The sequence below is a fragment of the Emys orbicularis genome, chromosome 5, assembly GCF_028017835.1.
Source record: "Emys orbicularis isolate rEmyOrb1 chromosome 5, rEmyOrb1.hap1, whole genome shotgun sequence".
NCBI classification, from domain to species: domain Eukaryota; kingdom Metazoa; phylum Chordata; order Testudines; family Emydidae; genus Emys; species Emys orbicularis.
Genome location: NC_088687.1, coordinates 145,968,887 through 145,986,215, shown reverse-complemented (window position 1 = coordinate 145,986,215; position 17,329 = coordinate 145,968,887). Strand labels below are relative to the sequence as shown.

General features: G+C 54.6%; 1 protein-coding gene across 1 annotated transcript; it reads left to right on the top strand.

The window, feature by feature from the left end:
- Positions 1 to 1,757: 1,757 nt before the first annotated feature.
- Positions 1,758 to 15,991, top strand: WDR54 (WD repeat domain 54). Its single transcript, XM_065405660.1, has 9 exons — positions 1,758 to 1,983; positions 5,078 to 5,140; positions 6,101 to 6,167; positions 10,373 to 10,429; positions 10,874 to 11,001; positions 13,636 to 13,736; positions 13,890 to 14,052; positions 14,460 to 14,534; positions 15,860 to 15,991. Exons 1-9 carry the CDS (start codon positions 1,759 to 1,761, stop codon positions 15,989 to 15,991), a joined length of 1,011 nt encoding a protein of 336 aa, XP_065261732.1. The 5' UTR covers position 1,758.
- The last annotated feature ends 1,338 nt before the right edge of the window (positions 15,992 to 17,329 follow it).

Genomic DNA, 17,329 nt, shown 5'->3' with positions numbered 1-17,329 from the left:
CCCTGTCGCCCATTCCCAGCTTCTGGCAAACAGAGGCTAGAGACACCATCCCTGCCCATCGCTGCACATTGAGTGGCTGTTTTCAGAGAACTATCCACAATGACTCCAAGATCTCCTTCTTGAGTGGTAACAGCTCATTTAGACCCCATCATTTTATATGGGGTCTACTCAGGGCAACAAGCAACATGGGCAACAGGGCCACCAGCTGGGGATAATGCTGAGTGAAGGACCAAGCCAGGGTGCCCCAGTATGGCCTACAGGCCACATGCAGTTCCTGGCACTGTATACTGTGGCCCACAGTCACCCTCAGCTTTAAAATGGATGCAAGGGCCACAGGGACCGTAAGTACGTTATGCTCTGGTGCCTCTCCCATCCACTCCTCACAGGGACACCAGGGACTGGTGACAAGGATCTGTGCAGGGCTTCATGTGAGTGTTGTTCTGGTATCTCCCAGTCCTGGGAGACAGCAAGGTCTAATGGTTAGAGCAGGGATCTGGACGTCAGGACTCCTGGGTGCTAGAACATTCCCCAGGAGGGACTGGGCTCTAGTAGTATTCCCTGCCTTTAGCGCGGGGAACCTTCGCTGGTCACAGAATGCAGGGGCGTTCTGGCAAGTGACGCTGGGACAACGAGGACAAGCAAGCAGGCAGTTCAGTGGGGGCCTGTGGTGCTGGTCTCCCCTCCAGCACCTCTGTGCTGCTGTGCCTGCTACCGGGTGGTGCTAGCTCTGCAGGTGAGAAGGGAGGCATCAAGCAGAGAGGGCAAATTCGACAGTGCTGCGTCTCTCAGTACCTGAGCTCCAGATAGTCAAAAGCTTAAGATGTCCCCACTGAGGGGGGGAAACTGAGGCAAGGAGGGGCCACACAGCAAGTCAATGTCAGAGCCAGAAATAGAACCCAGGAGCCCTGGCTCCCCATGCCAGAGCATGCGGGGGGGGGGGGGTGTCACTGCCTCTCCTGCCACTTTTTATTTGTGACCTTTGAGTCACTGTGTCCTAACAGCACCCACCAGCACCTTCCTCAATCACCCCCAGCCATGCCTCTCCCCACCCCCCACTGCACCCCTCCCAGCCACCATTGCAGCCCCTGCCCCCAGCACCGCCCTCCAGCCATGCCCCTCCCCACCTCCACTGCCCCCCACATCCAGCACCCCCAGTCATGCCCCTCCCCCCACCTCCACTGCACCCCACATCCAGCACCCCCAGTCATGCCCCTCCCCCCACCTCCACTGCACCCCACATCCAGCACCCCCAGCCACGCCCCTCCCCACCCCCACTGCACCCCCCACATCCAGCACCCCCAGTCATGCTCCTCCCCCCACCTCCACTGCACCCCCAGCCATGCCCCCCCCTGCAACCATCGCACCCCCCACCCCAGCGGTGCCCCCTCACCGAGCCGGCTGGAGCCCCCCTTCCGCTGGCTGCGTCCCCGTCACCAAGGCAACGCCAGCCCCGTCCCGGGCCGTGATGTCATCGCCCTGCGACGCCCGCGCCCTGACAACACGCTGCGCCGTCTCCATGGCTGCGGGGGACACGGGGTGAGCGGGAGGGATCGAGGCCCCCTTCGACCCCCCGGCTCGGGCTCTGCCCCGGCGGCCCAGGTGCGGCTGCCTCGCCCAGCCGGCGTGTCCCGCGGGGAGGGGCCCGGCCCCCGCGTGCGCGTGACCCCGGCCCCATCCCCCGCCCAGCGCGCGTGACCCCGAGTACCCCCCCCCCCCGAGTGCCCGGCCCGGGCCCCGCTGACCGGCTCGCCCCCCAGGATGTACCGCAAGGAGCGGAGCGTCCCGCTGAAGAGCAGCAGCTCGGCGCTGTACAACAACCTGAGCGTGCTGCCCCTGCGCGACAAGCAGCTCACCTACTTCGCCGCCGTGCACGGCAGCACCGTCAGCCTGGCCAGCGCCTCGGCCGACGGGCTCAGCGTCTCCCACCGCCAGCTGCAGGCCAAGGAGGGCGGCCTGGCGGTCAGCGCCTCCATCGTCACCCAGGTAGGGGGGCGGCCCAGGAGCCCCGGCTCCCCGCCTAGGGAAACGGAGCTCGGGACAGGGGCCGTAACCAAGGGCCGCGCCAGCCAGGCTCGGACCCGCCCGTAAAGCCAGCCCGGCCGGAGGGGAGAAGGAGGGGCCGGGTTCGGGGCACAGACCCCGTGTAACCGGCTGGTTAGCGCCCCAGGGAGTGTAAGAAAGCGCTCCGGAGTCTGCCCTAGCTCACTGTGGGCACACGACTCGGCCTCACTGCCCCTGCCCTGCCTTGGGGATAGGGTGACCAGATGTCCCCAGTTTAGGGCGACCAGACAGCAAGTGTGAAAAATCGGGACAGGGCGTGGGGGGTAATAGGAGCCTATAGAAGAAAAAGACCCAAAAATCGGGACTCTCCCTATAAAATTGGGACATCTGGTCACCCTACCCCAGTTTATAGGGACAGTCCCAATATTTGGGGCATTTTCTTCTATAGGCTCCTATTACCCCCCACCCCGGTCCCAATTTTTCACACGTGCTGTCTGGTCGCCATACTTGGGAAGAACAGCTCTCTCCTTCCTCCCAGTGGAGGTCGCAGCAGCCCCGTAGAACTCTGGGGGCAGTTTGGTGTCAAGCCCGGGCCACCCCGAAATGGCTCTAATCCAGCCAGCATTGCCCCAAAACACTGCCTAGACCAACCTCCTCCAGCCCCTCAGCGCCGGCGGGAGGTGTCGTCCCAGATTGTCTCTAGCTTCTAGGATCCTGTATGCCAGGCTTTGCCGCTTGAGCCGGGCTCCTGGAGAGCAGTGCAGGCTTCTTGCTCCTCTCCCCTCTCTGCCTGGCCCTCGCCGACCTGCTGTCATGGCCAGAGGAGACCAGTGTGGTCAGCCAGTCTGACTTCCTGTATGACACGGGCCAGAGATCTGCCCCACAATAATTTCTGGAGCAGAGCTTTTCGAAAAACAGCCAGTCTTGATTTAAAAATCACCAGTGATGGAGAATCCACTTTGCCCCTTGGTAAATTATTCCCAGGGTTAATTACTCTCTCTGTTAAAGTATTCCTTGTTTCCAGTCTGAATTTGTCTAGTTTCAACTTTCAGCCATTGGCTCATGTTAGAGCTTTCTCTGCTAGATTGAAGAACCCATTACTAAGTATTTATTCCCCTTGTAGGTACTTTAATCAAGTCATCTCTTAACTTTCTCTTTAAGCTAAATAGATTGAGCTCCTTGACTATCAGTATAAGGCATCCTAATTCTGTAATCATTCCTGTGTCTCTTCTCTGAATCCCCTCCAATTTATCAACATCTTTTTTGAATTGCGAGCACCAGAACTGGACACAGGATTCCAGCAGCAGTCACACCAGTGCCAAATAGAGGTAAAATAACCTCTCTACCATTTATGCATCCCAGAATTGTGTTAGACATTTTGGCCACAGTGTCACTCAGAGAGCTCATGTTCAGCTGATTAGCTACCACAACCCCCAAATCTTTTTCAGAGTCGCTGCTTCCCAGGATAGTCTCTCCCATCCTGTAAGTATGGCTTGCATTCTTTGTTCCCAAATGTGTGCATTTAGCCATATTAAAAATCACATATTGTTTGTGGCATCCAGTTTACCAAGAGGTCTAGATTGCTCGGCTGTCCTCTTCATTATTTACTGCTCCCTTAATTTTTGTGTCATCTGCAAATTTTTATTAGTGTCACTAATAAACACGTTAAATAGCATAGGGCCAAGAACCAATTCCTGCAGGACCCCTCTGGAAACACACTCAGTTAGTGACTATTCCTCATTTACAGTTACATTGTAGGATCTATCAGTTAGCCAGTTTTTAATACGTTTAATGTGCGCCAGGTTAATTTTATGTAATTCTAGTTTTTGAATCTAAATGTTGTGTGGTACCAACTCAAACACCTTACAGCAGTCTAAGTATATTACTTCAACACTATTACATTTATCAACCAAACTTGTAATCTCATAAAAAAAATATATATATATCAAGTTAGTATGACAGGATCTGTTTTTCCATAGAATTGCATTAATTATATTACCCTCTTTCAGTTCTCAATTAATTATATTACCCTCTTTCAGTACTCAATTATTGATTGAGTACTATATCAGTTGCTCCATTATCTTGCCTGGGATCAATATAGGTCCATCAGCCTGACAGTTACCTGGGTCATCCTGTTTACCCTTTTTTAAAGTTGGCACATTAGCTTTCTTCTGGAACTTCCCAGTGTGCCAAGACTTATTTACAAAAAAAAAAAAAAAAAAAAAATCAACATGAATGATCCAGTGAGCTCCTAGGCCAGCTCTTTTAAAACTCTTTGATGCCCATTCTCTGGACCAGCTGATTTAAAAGTGGCTTGTTTTAGTAGCTTCTTTTTAATATCCTCCAGAGATACTTGCAGAAAGGAAAGCGTGTTATCACCGTATGATGAGACTGCATAATCTCCCCCCCCCCATATAGAACAGAAATATATATTGAACACTTGCCTTTTTTGCATTAATATTGATAATTCTACCATTTCCATCTAGTAATAGACCAATACCATTGTCAGGATTCTTTTTGTTCCTAATATATTTTTAAAACTCCTTATTGTTCTTAACTCTGCTGGCCATAGATTTTTCCTTGTGTTCTTGGACTTCCTGTATCAATTTTCTACAATTTCTCACTTCTGATTTATATTCATTACTATCAACTTCCCCCTTCTTCCCTTTGTTATATGTTACAGCTGCCTTCACTTCCCCTCTAAACCTGGTTGGGTTTTTTTAAACCAGCACAGCCTTCTTCCTCTAGTGTGGCTTTTGGGGCATCTAGTAAGGTGTTCTTAAATGATTCTCAATCATCATTCACACTTTTCAGGTTAAATTCTTCCTCACAGCTGATTTGGCCCATAATCATTTTCAGCTTTGTGAAATTGGCCTTGTAAAACACCAAGTATATCTATTACTGGTCTGGACTTTATTCTGTTTGTACATTATAAATGGGATCAAGTCATGATAATTTGTACCTAAGCTACCATTAACTTTTAGCTCTGCGATCAGTTCCCCTTTAGCTGTTAGGATAAGATATCATGTAGAATTACCCCATGTTGGCTGCAACAGCTCCTTTCCCTCCCTTTCAGGCCTCCTGGTGTGTCCTGCCTTCTCGAGTTCTCCTAGTCCTGACCTCTCAGAAAGGCATCCAGGTAAGAGTGCTTCCTTTTCTAGGCTCTGGGAAAGGAGTGGGTGGGGCCTGTGGTGGAGAGCTGTGTGTGAACAAGGCTAGCCTCGTGAACTGCAGGAAGGTCAATGGAGGCATGTCATAGGGCATGACTGCCCCATAGTACTCTCTGCTGGGGAAGTCTGGCTCTGCAGGCACTTCCTGCCTCAGTTTCCCTTCACCCAGGACTTCCTGTCTCTCCCAGGTTTCACATGGCTCAGGCCTCCAGCTGGGTCATTCTCACAGTGCAGTCCCCTTCCAGGGTAATAAAAGTCCCAAACAAAAAAATTTTTCCACCCCACTTGGGCCCCTCTTCAGCCCAGCCTCCAGCCTCAGTTCCTTGTCCCTTCTGAGTTTCTCTAATCTCTCTGTTCTGAGATGGAGCACTGCTTCCCTGCACTCCTTCCTCGGGAACACAGCTTGCACTTGCCTGTCAATCCGCTATTAAACTGTGTTCTCGCTGCCCTTTCATAAGGCTCAGGTGTTTCAGGCTGTCAGCCCAAGCAGTCCAGCCATCTTAGGCTGGGAGACAAGTCATTATGGCACCGGCCCGGTGTGCTGGAGCTATGGGTGTGGCCCCTGGCTGGAAGCGATAATAGCAACCAAATGCCTAGCTCCCATCACGTATGGGGTTATAGTGTTGTTTGATTGCTTTCAGCACTGCCCCTGTAAAAACTGTTCCCATGCCCTGCACAGATGTGGCTGGTTGAACAGGGCTGGCTAGCCCCAGGCCTCTTGGCCCATCTTGGCAGCTACCTGTTACAAGGTGCCTTCTGGAGGTCCTTGTGTCAGGGACTTTAAGGGCCCCAGGTCACAGTGGTGCCTCCCCCCTCTCTGGAAAACTTTGTGGGGGCAGCACTCAGGGTTTCTCCTGATGGCTTCAGGCTCATCGACCCCACCCAGAAGTGACTCTGCAACGAGCTGACCAGGTGTTTTCACTCCCCAGATGTACGAGTCAGACGGCTCCATCATGGTTTATTGGCATGCCCTGGATGTCTTGGAACCACCGCCAGGTAAAGAGAGATCCCAGCTGGGGGCAGTTCTGCAGCAGGAGCCTAGGGAGGAGGGCTCTGCAGAGCCAACAACTGCCCTGGAAGGGCAGGCTGAACCATGGGCATGGATTTTGTGTGGCACAGTTTGGCTCCCTCCACCCCAGGAGCCAATACCCTGTAGGGGGCTCTGGCCCAGGGAGCCAGCAGAAGGGAGGATGTTGGTTTTATTTAGGAATTAATTCCAGGATGTCTATTGCCCATTGTGACGGTGCTGCCTGTGGGAGCCAGCTGAGGTCACTCAATCAGGGTGAACTGCAAACAAAACGGGGCAGCCAAACCCCAAACGCTGGTGGATATTCCAATACTTAGATTTACCAACCAGCACAAAACAGCTTCTGCATTACCTCACTTGTTACTCAGAAGTCCAAACAACGCAGTTCCCTTAAAGTGCCCAGCCTCAGGCCTCCATCCAGACACACCCGTCAGATATGATGATGATGATTACTGAAAATCTTATCTCATCATAGAAAAGAAAAGGTTCTTCCAATCCCAAAGGATCAGCCACATACCCAGGTTCAATTACAACTTAGATCTTACCCAAAATACACTCTATAGTCAATTCTTATTAACTAAACTAAAATTTATTAAAAAAGAAAAGAGAGAGAGTGTTGGTTAAAAGATCAATATACAGACAGACTTGAATTCAATTCTTGAGATCCAGATACATAGCAGAGGTGAGCTTGTAGTCAGGACCAGCTCTGGCTTTTTTGCCGCCCCAGGCAAAAAAGCCTCCCGCCGCCCCCCGGCGGGGAGCGCGGCAGGGGAGGGCGCCGAGCCCGGTCGCGGCCCCGCTCTCCCCGACCAGCCGGAGCGCCGGGAGGAGGGCGCCGAGCCCGGCCACGGCCCCGCTCTCCCCGGCCGGCCGGAGCGCCGCGGGGAGGGCGGCGAGCCCGGCTGGGGCCCCGCTCTCCCCAGCCACCTGGAGCGCCGGGAGGAGGGCGCCGAGCCCGGCCGCGGCCCCGCTCTCCCCGACCGGCCGGAGCGCCGGGAGGAGGGCGGAAAGCCGGCCACGGCCCCGCTCTCCCCAACAGGCCGAAGCGCCGGGGGAGGGCGGCGAGCCCGCTGCTGCTCCGCTCTCCCCGGGTGAGCGCCGCCCCCCTCCAGGTGCCGCCCCAAGCACATTCTTGGTAGGCTGGTGCCTGGAGCCAGCCCTGCTTGTAGTTGCCAAAAGTCCTTTAGAACATAAGAACATAAGAACGGCCGTACTGGGTCAGACCAAAGGTCCATCTAGCCCAGTATCCTGTCTACCGACAGTAGCCAATGCCAGGTGCCCCAGGGGGAGTGAACCTAACAGGTAATGATCAAGTGATCTCTCTCTTTTGCCAACCATCTCCACCCTCTGACAAACAGAGTCTAGGGACACCATTCCTTACCCATCCTGGCTAATAGCCATTAATGGACTTAACCTCCATGAATTTATCCAGTTCTCTTTTAAACACTGTTATAGTCCTAGCCTTCACAACCTCCTCAGGTAAGGAGTTCCACACGTTGACGAAGAAGAATAACTTCCTTTTATTTGTTTTAAACCTGCTGCCTATTAATTTCATTTGGTGACCCCTAGTTCTTGTATTATGGGAATAAGTAAATAACTTTTCCTTATCTACTTTCTCCACATCACTCATAATTTTATATACCTCTATCATGTCCCCCCTTAGTCTCCTCTTTTCCAAGCTGAAAAGTCCTAGCCTCTTTAATCTCTCCTCATATGGGACCCTCTCCAAACCCCTAATCATTTTAGTTGCCCTTCTCTGAACCTTTTCTAGTGCCAGTATATCTTTTTTGAGATGAGGAGACCGCATCTATACGCAGTATTCAAGATGTGGGCGTAACATCGATTTATATAAGGGCAATAATATATTCTCCATCTTATTCTCTATCCCCTTTTTAATGATTCCTAACATCCTGTTTGCTTTTTTGACCGCCTCTGCACACTGCATGGACATCTTCAGAGAACTATCCACGATGACTCCAAGATCTTTTTCCTGACTCGTTGTAGCTAAATTAGCCCCCATCATGTTGTATGTATAGTTGGGGTTATTTTTTCCAATGTGCATTACTTTGCATTTATCCACATTAAATTTCATTTGCCATTTTGCTGCCCAATCACTTAGTTTTGTGAGATCTTTTTGAAGTTCTTCACAGTCTGCTTTGGTCTTAACTATCTTGAGCAGTTTAGTACCATCTGCAAACTTTGCCACCTCACTGTTTACCCCTTTCTCCAGATCATTTATGAATAAGTTGAATAGGATAGGTCCTAGGATTTACCCTTGGGGAACACCACTAGTTACCCCTCTCCATTCTGAGAATTTACCATTAATTCCTACCCTTTGTTCCCTGTCCTTTAACCAGTTCTCAATCCATGAAAGGACCTTCCCTTTTATCCCATGACAGCTTAATTTACGTAAGAGCCTTTGGTGAGGGACCTTGTCAAAGGCTTTCTGGAAATCTAAGTACACTGGCTCCCCCTTGTCCACATGTTTGTTGACCCCTTCAAAGAACTCTAATAGATTAGTAAGACACGATTTCCCTTTACAGAAACCATGTTGACTTTTGCCCAACAATTTATGTTCTTCTATGTGTCTGACAATTTTATTCTTAACTATTGTTTCAACTAATTTGCCCGGTACCGACGTTAGACTTACTGGTCTGTAATTGCCGGGATCACCTCAAGAGCCCTTTTTAAATATTGGCGTTACATTAGCTATCTTCCAGTCATTGGGTACCGAAGCCGATTTAAAGGACAGGTTACAAATCTTAGTTAATAGTTCCGCAACTTCACATTTGAGTTCTTTCAGAACTCTTGGGTGAATGCCATCTGGTCCCGGTGACTTGTTAATGTTAAGTTTATCTATTAATTCCAAAACCTCCTCTAGTGACACTTCAATCTGTGACAGTTCCTCAGATTTGTCACCTACAAAAACCGGCTCCATGGGTTATAGTCCAATGCCCATATTCAGGGTGACTCCAGTCAATGACTGGGGATCTCAATCCTTGTGGCTTAAGGTTTCCCCCTCTTGAAACCCAAAGGGGATCTGAGATGAAGTAGGATCGTGTCCCAGGGTTCTTATACATTTCCAGCAGCCTTTCGGCCTGAGAAAACAATAGGCCTAACTCTCCTTCTTCCAAACATCCTGGCAATTAGCACAGGGTCATTTATCCATTAAACAGTTCAGATACAGGTTACCACAACCTTCAAAGAGACATAGAGACAATAATACTATTTCCCTCAAGTATCATCATAAATGTTAATATTCCTTTTTTGATCTTTGAATTAAAACTATCGCAATAGACAAGCCGTGTTTACTTACATCACAAGCCCTGAGCAAACATCTCCCCTTCTACCTCTAACAATGCAGCCTGCATTTCAAAGCTCTATTCATTTACCTATCTTACTAGCAGGGCCGGCTCCAGGCACCAGCTGAGCAAGCTGGTGCTTGGGGCGGCAGATTGTTGGAGGCGGCATTCTGCCCAATCCTAGGGCGGCACGGCCGCTTTTTTGTTTGTTTGTTTGTTCTTGTTCCGCTCCGGCCACCCTGTAGAGTCCTCTTCCTTCCCTCCCCACCGACCGGAGCGGAGCCCTCGCGGCAGGTGGCAGGAGGCGGCGCAGCGGGAGGGGCCGCGTGGCAGCACCCCTGCTGTAGCCCTGGCCGCCCCCTTCTCTCTCTCTCCCGCCCGCTCCCTCCCCTCCCCCCCCCCCCCCCCGCCGGTCCCCCTGCACCCGCGCTCCGGCTGCACCGCAGGATTTTTTTTTTTTTGCTTTGCCGTTCTGGCCGCTCCGTTTCTTTTTTGTTTTTTTTTTGCTTGGGGCGGCCAAAAAGCCAGAGCCGGCCCTGCTTCCTAGCCAGTCTCTAAAGTTCACCCATGGGTCAGGTCAGTCGGTGAGTTAATTAACTCTTTCTGGCCCTGTCACCTTCCAATGAAATATTCTATTACACTCATAATGTCACACCCATGTTGTGCAGGAGGTCAGACAAGGTGACCCCAATGTTCCCTTCTGGCTAGACAATCTGTAGTTTCTCAGTGATCTGGCCTTAAATCAGGGTGTCTGGGTCCCTCACACCTTGTGGCCCTGACTTTCAAAGTGTCCCCCTGTGGCCTGGGGTCTCCATCGAGCTCTGGGGTAGGAGCTGCTGCAGGGGTGTAATGGGGCGTCTGTTTCCTTCCAGCCCAGGCAGTGTTTGCTCGAGGGATCGCTGCTGCCAGTGGGCGCTTCATCTGTGTGGGTGAGTGGGGTAGGGAAACGGGAGGCTGGGGGACGGAGTGAGGGGGAGATTAGTCTATGTACAGGTGCAGCAACTGGGCACCTGATCTTCTGCATGGTAGGGCTGAGGCCATGGGCAGGGGAGGAGAGGTCTGGGATAGCGGGGAAGCAGAGGGCCTGCATACAGCAGCTGGGTGATGGGGCTGGGCGGTGGATGTGCTGCACTAGGCACATTTGGGCCCAGGAGGATGGGAGTGGAGTGTGCGGGGAACAGGAAGAAGGGTCTAGTCAGACTCCTGGAGCTGGAGGAGTTATTGAGGTGAGGGCTGGGGAGAAGGTGAGGACTGGTTTGGGGTGGGTAGAGACTGGTTCCCAGAGGTGGAAAGACCAGGAGGCTGATTCCTAGTGCAGAGTGGGGCGGGCTCCGGTACTGGCTGCCAGTGGCATCTCCCTCGCTTGTCCGCAGGGACTTCTTCGGGACTGGTGCTGGTGTTTGACATCCCCAGCAAGGGAACAAACATCACGCTGAGCGAGGTCCTGCAGGAGCATCGCGACTCCATCACTGACATCGCCTCGGAGGTCGGTGAGAACCCGGTATGGAGCCCCCAGCACTGCGCACAGCTCCTATCCCAGCCTTACAGCCGGGTTGCCAAATGCCCGAGCAGCCAGTTGGGCCCCTCCTTCCTTGGGAACTGGAAACCAGTCTGTCAGCCCTTCCTCTTTCCCATGTGCTTCCCAGTGCGGGAGACTCAGAGCTGAGGCCCCACCTGCGCTGCCTGGACACTAATGATGCCAGAGCCCTTCCTGGGAGAGCCCAGACCAAAACCGTTCGTGCCGAGGCTTTCCAGCGGCCAGGGTGGTCCTTACTGTGCACCAGAGGTCAGTAGAGACGCCTCACCCCCACCCAGACCCAGCCACCGCAAAGACAGGGCTCACTGACCCCTCCCAGGGCTGGTACAGTCCCTGCAGGATGGGTACAGTCGGTGGCTCAAACCCTACTCTCTCTTCTCCTATGCCTCTCTAGCCCATGTGGAGCAGAGGCCCTTCACCACAGCTGTCCTTCCTTGCCAGTCTCCTGCCACAGCCTTAGCTTTTTATCAATTCTGCTTCTGTTATTCTTGGGCTACCTCGTTGCCTTTTGCCCTAGGGGCTCCAGTTCAGCGCCTCTCTTGTTACATTGTGCAGGTCTTTGCTCCATGAGTGTCCGAGCCAACTCCATTTTTGTTCCATAGTTTCCTGTCCTATTCGTTTTTGTTTCGTCCTCCTCCAGAGTTCTTCGTTCGTGATTTTTTTCTGGCTATCTGATATAGAGGGTTTGTCTAAGGCAACTGAGAACTTGGAGTTTAGATAGTAAGGTCTTAATAAGTCTCCAGGTTTCAGTGCTATATTTACAATGATGTTAAATATTCAAAGTTTAGTTTGGAGGCAAGATTTCTATTTCTCCAGATCGGCCTTAGAGATACAAAGGCCCATCTGGCTCTTGCTATTCTGGCTGTAATGTCTTTGTCTGCTCCACCTGTTTTACTTACAGTGCTGCCAAGATACATGAAATATCAGACCTCTTCCATGTCAGACCCAGAGAGTGGTATCGGTGTTTCTTGTTGTGCGTTGATTCTCATAGTTTGAGTTTTCTCAGTGTTGATTTTCAACCCTCCTAATTGTGCATAGGCCTAGAGATTATTGGTTTTAGCTTGCACGTCTCTATGGGTGCGGGATAGCAAGTTGATTTCATCTGCAAGATCAAGGTCCTCTAACTTCTGTGTGAAAGTCCATTGTCTCCCCCTTGGTTGTTCTCTGGTCTCTCATTACCCAATCCACTATCAGTAAAAAGATCACAGGAGACACAAAGCATCCTTGTCTGATGCCCGTAGTAACCTTGGTTTAGTCAGTTCACTGTCATGTATTGCCTGGCAGGTGATGTTTTCATAGAAGCTCTGAGTGATGTTCACAAATTTCAGAGGCTTTCCATAGTGGCGTAGCAGCTTCCATAAACCTGTCTTCTCCGCTGTACCAAAGGCTTTTTGGAAATCCCCACAATTCATATGAAGTGGTACTTTTCTGGCTCTGTCACCACAAGTGCCACAAGGACTCCTTGTTCTTTTTGCTGATACAGACTAGCATGGCTACCACTCTGAAAATAGCAACTGACCAGCTCAAGACAATGAGGACATCTTAACAATAAAGACCTTGGAACAATTAAATCGATGGAGGCAGCACTTTAGTCAGCTACTTTGCCTAAGCCCAGTGAAATAAGATATCTCCATTAGTTTCTATCTCCTAGAACTGGAAGGGACCTTGAAAGGTCATCAAGTCCAGCCCCCTGCCTTCACTAGCAGGACCAAGTACTGATTTTGCCCCAGATCCCTAAGTGCCCCCCTCAAGGAACTCACAACCCTGGGTTTAGCAGGCCAATGCTCAAACCACTGAGCTATCCCTCCTTCCCCCCTGTGCCAGAACCATCTCTCAGCCAGCTGTGGGCTACGAAAGCCTCCCTGGACTCAAGGCCATTTATTAGCGGGGTCGGACTGTATCCACTCCCTTAATATCAGGGGGTAGCTGTGTTAGTCTGTATCCACAAAAACAACAAGGAGTCCGGTGGCACTTTAAAGACTAACAGATTTCTTTGGGCATAAGCTTTCGTGGGTAAAAATCCCACTTCTTCAGATGCATGGAGTGAAAGTTACAGATGCACGCCCTTAGTGTCTCTGCCTCACCACCCTTACCCAGAGCTCCTCGCCCCACCTCCCACGTTCCCACTGGGGCCGTTGTTCATCCAGAGGCGGCAGCCAGTAAAACCCTTTGGGATGAAAGCGCAAGAGACAGGTCAAATCCAGTCACCTGGCACGTGGGTGTCCCTGTGCTGCATAACACATGCTCACGCTCCTAAAGCCCAGGCCCTGCCCGCTGGAACCAAAGGAGAGTCTCCATCCGCTGTTCACAGGACGGGGGAGGTGCCACACAGCTAACAGTTCTCAGTCCGCCCACTAGAGGGCAGTGATGTGCACCAGCTCATTAGTTATTCGGAGAAGGATGGGTCAGTGTCGGTTTCCTGGGAGCTCATTGGCTGAGGGGAGTAGATTATAAAGCAACTTTCCTGCCCTTCTGCGAAAGAGCGCTTTGGTGACTGGCTACTCTGTAGTATCCTTACTAATGGCTGACTTCCCCATGCTCTGATTGGCTGAGAGGGGTCCCATGGCATGGCACTGACTGTGGCTTCTCCCATTGCAGGGTGGGGCTGCTGACCTGGTGACTGCAGATGACTCTGGGGCCCTGTGTGTCTGGCGATCCAAGGAGGAGTTCTCCCTGCTCACCAAAATCTCTGCCTTTGGGTAAGGGGGGTGGGGGGCTCCCACAGCTCCTTGGGGCAGTGAGATGAGCCCAGAGACCTCCCCCTGGGCCTTGCTAGAGGGGGGAAGGGGGAAGCCCATAACTCCCCCGCCCCGGTGGCGCCAGTGGGGCTGACATGTCTCCTTTGTGCCCAGGTGGACCTGCTCCTCGGTGAAGCTGTGGAACGGGGTCATTGCTGCTGGCTATGGGAATGGGCAGATCCGGCTGTACGAGGCCACGAGTGGGGCCCTGCGTGCCACGGTCAGCGCCCACGCTCGCTGGATCTACGCCCTGGACCTGGCCCCCCTGACGGGGAAGGTAAACCTGTCCAAGGCCTCCCGGCAGTCCACCTGCCTGCCAGCCTTCTGGACACAGCTTGGCTGAGCTCCTCAGCTGCCTGCCTCAATCCTTCACTGAGGCTGGGAAGAGCTGCAGCTCCCACACTAGCCAGGAGGGGGCGCACACATACCATTGCATTCTGCCCCAGGCGGTGCTGCTGTCCTGCCCAGGGAGAGAGGCCCGAGCCCCAGAGCCAGTGTGCCAAGGAGTAGAACTGCCTCAGTCGCTGCAGGCAGCAGGCTTCGGCAGCATCTGGTGGCACCTGTGCTGAGAGGCTCTGCTCGCTGCAGTGAGCACTGGGCCCGAGCTCAGAGGCTGGCAGAGCCCCCCCGCCACCCCAGGAGAATGCAGCCCCCTCACCGCCTCTGTTCTGCCTCCCACTGCAGCTGCTGTCGGGTGCTGAGGATTCCTATGTCCAGATCTGGAAACTCAGCCGGAGCCCAGACACCGGCGACATCGAGGTGAGGGGCCAGTGCTGTGATGGCCACACGCCCCTGCAGAGAACCATGGGGCTAATGGTCTGAGCATGGGGCTGGGAGCCAGGAGCTCCTCAGTTCCAGTCCTGGCTCTGCCACTGACTCTCAGTGCAGCCGTCAGCCAGTCACTGCTCCTTTGTGCCTCAGTTTCCCCCCGTGACATTCCACCACTGCCACAAGGGGCTGTGAGGCTGAGCTGGGGACTAGGTGCTCTAGTTGCACAACAAGGCCCCAGAGGGCCCTGGGGCAAGAATAGGTGAGGGGCCTGGGCCCTCTTCCTGATTCTAAAAGCCACCCCCCTCCACCTCCCCCACAGCCCCAGTCCAGCTCACCGCTGCCCCTGCCTATTTCCCTCAATCCATGCACCCCTCTAGAGCCTTTTAGCTCCCCTCCTGCCTCCCACTGTCCTGATCCACCCCCCTAGCCCTGGTTCAGAGCTCCCCACGTGGTCTCCTCCAGCTCTGCACCAACCCCTGCCCACTCCCCCATCCTCCCAGCTCTGATCCAACCCCCCCAAGCTGCCCTCCAATCCCCATCCCCCACCTTCAACAGCTCCACCCAGTTTTGATCTAGCTACCCCTCCCCCAACCCTCCCAAATTCCCCACACTTCCATGCCGCACGCAAAACAGCCAATGGTTTTACTTTGCCCTCTGTCTTGGGGGGGCTGTCTGACCCCCCTCTAGACTCCCCCACTCCCCTGCATGTCCCCCAACACACAATTCCCCACACCTCTGCATGTCTTTGCCAGTTGCTGGTGCCAGAGGGGCCCCCATATCCCTGCCCCAGGGGGCCAGCTTGTCCTACTCTCCCGGCAGCCCCTCAGTCGGGCCCTGGCGTGACCACACCCCTTGCACTATTCCAGTTACTCCACTGAGGTGCTTCCTCTTCCCTCCACAGGCCCTGCCCTGCTACCCCCACCCTGCGCCTCTGTCAGCTCCCCTGAGCTGCTCTGTCTGCCCCACATCCTCCTCCCCACTGAAATCCCTCTGAGCCGGCTGGCTGGCAGCCTGGGGAGGGCATGCTGTGCCTCAATTTCCCTCAGCGCTGCCCCAAGCCTGGGGCTGGTGTTGCAGCGAGGGAGGGGCTGGATGCTGGGGAGGGGAGAGAGACCCCGAGCGTGGTTCTTGTATCCCTGTGACATTCCAGCCCCCAACGTTCAGATGAAACACTGTGTCCCCTTGCTGCAGCCTGCAGGGGGCGCCTGCACTTGAGTCCATGCCCGTGGGGGATTCGCTGCGGGGAAGCCTGTCTAGCCCTGGGGCTCAGCTGGGCTGCGTAGTCCAAGCGCGCTCTCTCCTGCCCCCTGCAGATCGAGCACTGCCACTCGGAGTGCGTGACTGACACCCAGCTCTGCGGCGCCCGCTTCTGTGACCCTGAGGGAAACTCCTTCGCTGCAACCGGCTACGACCTCAGCGAGATCGTCCGCTATGGCCAGGTCTAGGCTGCCCCGCTGCAGGGGGGCTTTGAGCATAGGGCGTGGAGGTACCTGCAGGCACTGTGCTGCTGCAGCATGTTCCAGCCCCCCTGCTAATGGGCCGCTGCAGCTGTGCCTCAGGGACTCTGTGCAGACCCCTGGCTCCCGTTGCACAGGGGCTGGGGCAGCTGCATGTAGCTGAGGATGCCCCCCACCTGGGTGGAGATCAGACACGTGGGAGAGTAGGATCAGACAGGTGGGGGGACATGCACAAAGAAGGGGGGGCCCAGATCTCTTCAAACTTCAGAGTCCCTCTGGCCAGACGCCTGCCCACACCCCATGGCTGCTCATCTCCCCCCTCTCCTGCCTCCATGATCTTTCTTCCCTGTGGGCAGGCAGCTGCCGTCTCCTGCCTGCCACAGCTCTGTCGTGCTGGGCCCCTTGCCCAAGGCCCCTGCAGGCTGTGATTCCCCTCTGCTCCTATATGGAGACCAGAGCCTGGAGAGGTGCAGAGCTGGGCCCCCGGCAGGCCCTGAGTTGGGGGGTAGGGACAGTAGCTGAGGAGGTGCAGAGCCGGGTCCCCCCCCCGCAGGCCCTGAGTTGGGGGGTAGGGACAGTAGCTGAGGAGGTGCAGAGCCGGGTCGTCCCCCCCCCGCAGGCCCTGAGTTGGGGGGGGTAGGGACAGTAGCTGAGGAGGTGCAGAGCTGGGTCCCCCCCCGCAGGCCCTGAGTTGGGGGGTAGGGACAGTAGCTGAGGAGGTGCAGAGCCGGGTCCCCCCCCCGCAGGCCCTGAGTTGGGGGGGGGGGTAGGGACAGTAGCTGAGGAGGTGCAGAGCCGGGTCCCCCCCCGCAGGCCCTGAGTTGGGGGGTAGGGACAGTAGCTGAGGAGGTGCAGAGCCGGGTCCCCCCCCCCGCAGGCCCTGAGTTGGGGGGTAGGGACAGTAGCTGAGGAGGTGCAGAGCCGGGTCCCCCCCCCGCAGGCCCTGAGTTGGGGGGTAGGGACAGTAGCTGAGGAGGTGCAGAGCCGGGTCCCCCCCCGGCAGGCCCTGAGTTGGGGGGGGTAGGGACAGTAGCTGAGGAGGTGCAGAGCCGGGTACCGCAGGCCCTGAGTTGGGGGGTAGGGACAGTAGCTGAGGAGGTGCAGAGCCGGGTCCCCCCCCGCAGGCCCTGAGTTGGGGGGTAGGGACAGTAGCTGAGGAGGTGCAGAGCCGGGTCCCCCCCGCAGGCCCTGAGTTGGGGGGTAGGGACAGTAGCTGAGGAGGTGCAGAGCCGGGTCCCCCCCCGCAGGCCCTGAGTTGGGGGGTAGGGACAGTAGCTGAGGAGGTGCAGAGCCGGGTCTCCCCCCGCAGGCCCTGAGTTGGGGGGT

Bases quoted from the DNA above. Each gene is read 5' to 3' on its own strand.
- WDR54 (XM_065405660.1), top strand. From the start codon at position 1,759: ATGTACCGCAAGGAGCGGAGCGTCCCGCTGAAGAGCAGCAGCTCGGCG. The intron at 10,430-10,873 runs GTGAGTGGGGTA...GCTTGTCCGCAG, and splicing joins TGGGCGCTTCATCTGTGTGG to GGACTTCTTCGGGACTGGTG. The intron at 11,002-13,635 runs GTATGGAGCCCC...CTCCCATTGCAG, and splicing joins CGGAGGTCGGTGAGAACCCG to GGTGGGGCTGCTGACCTGGT.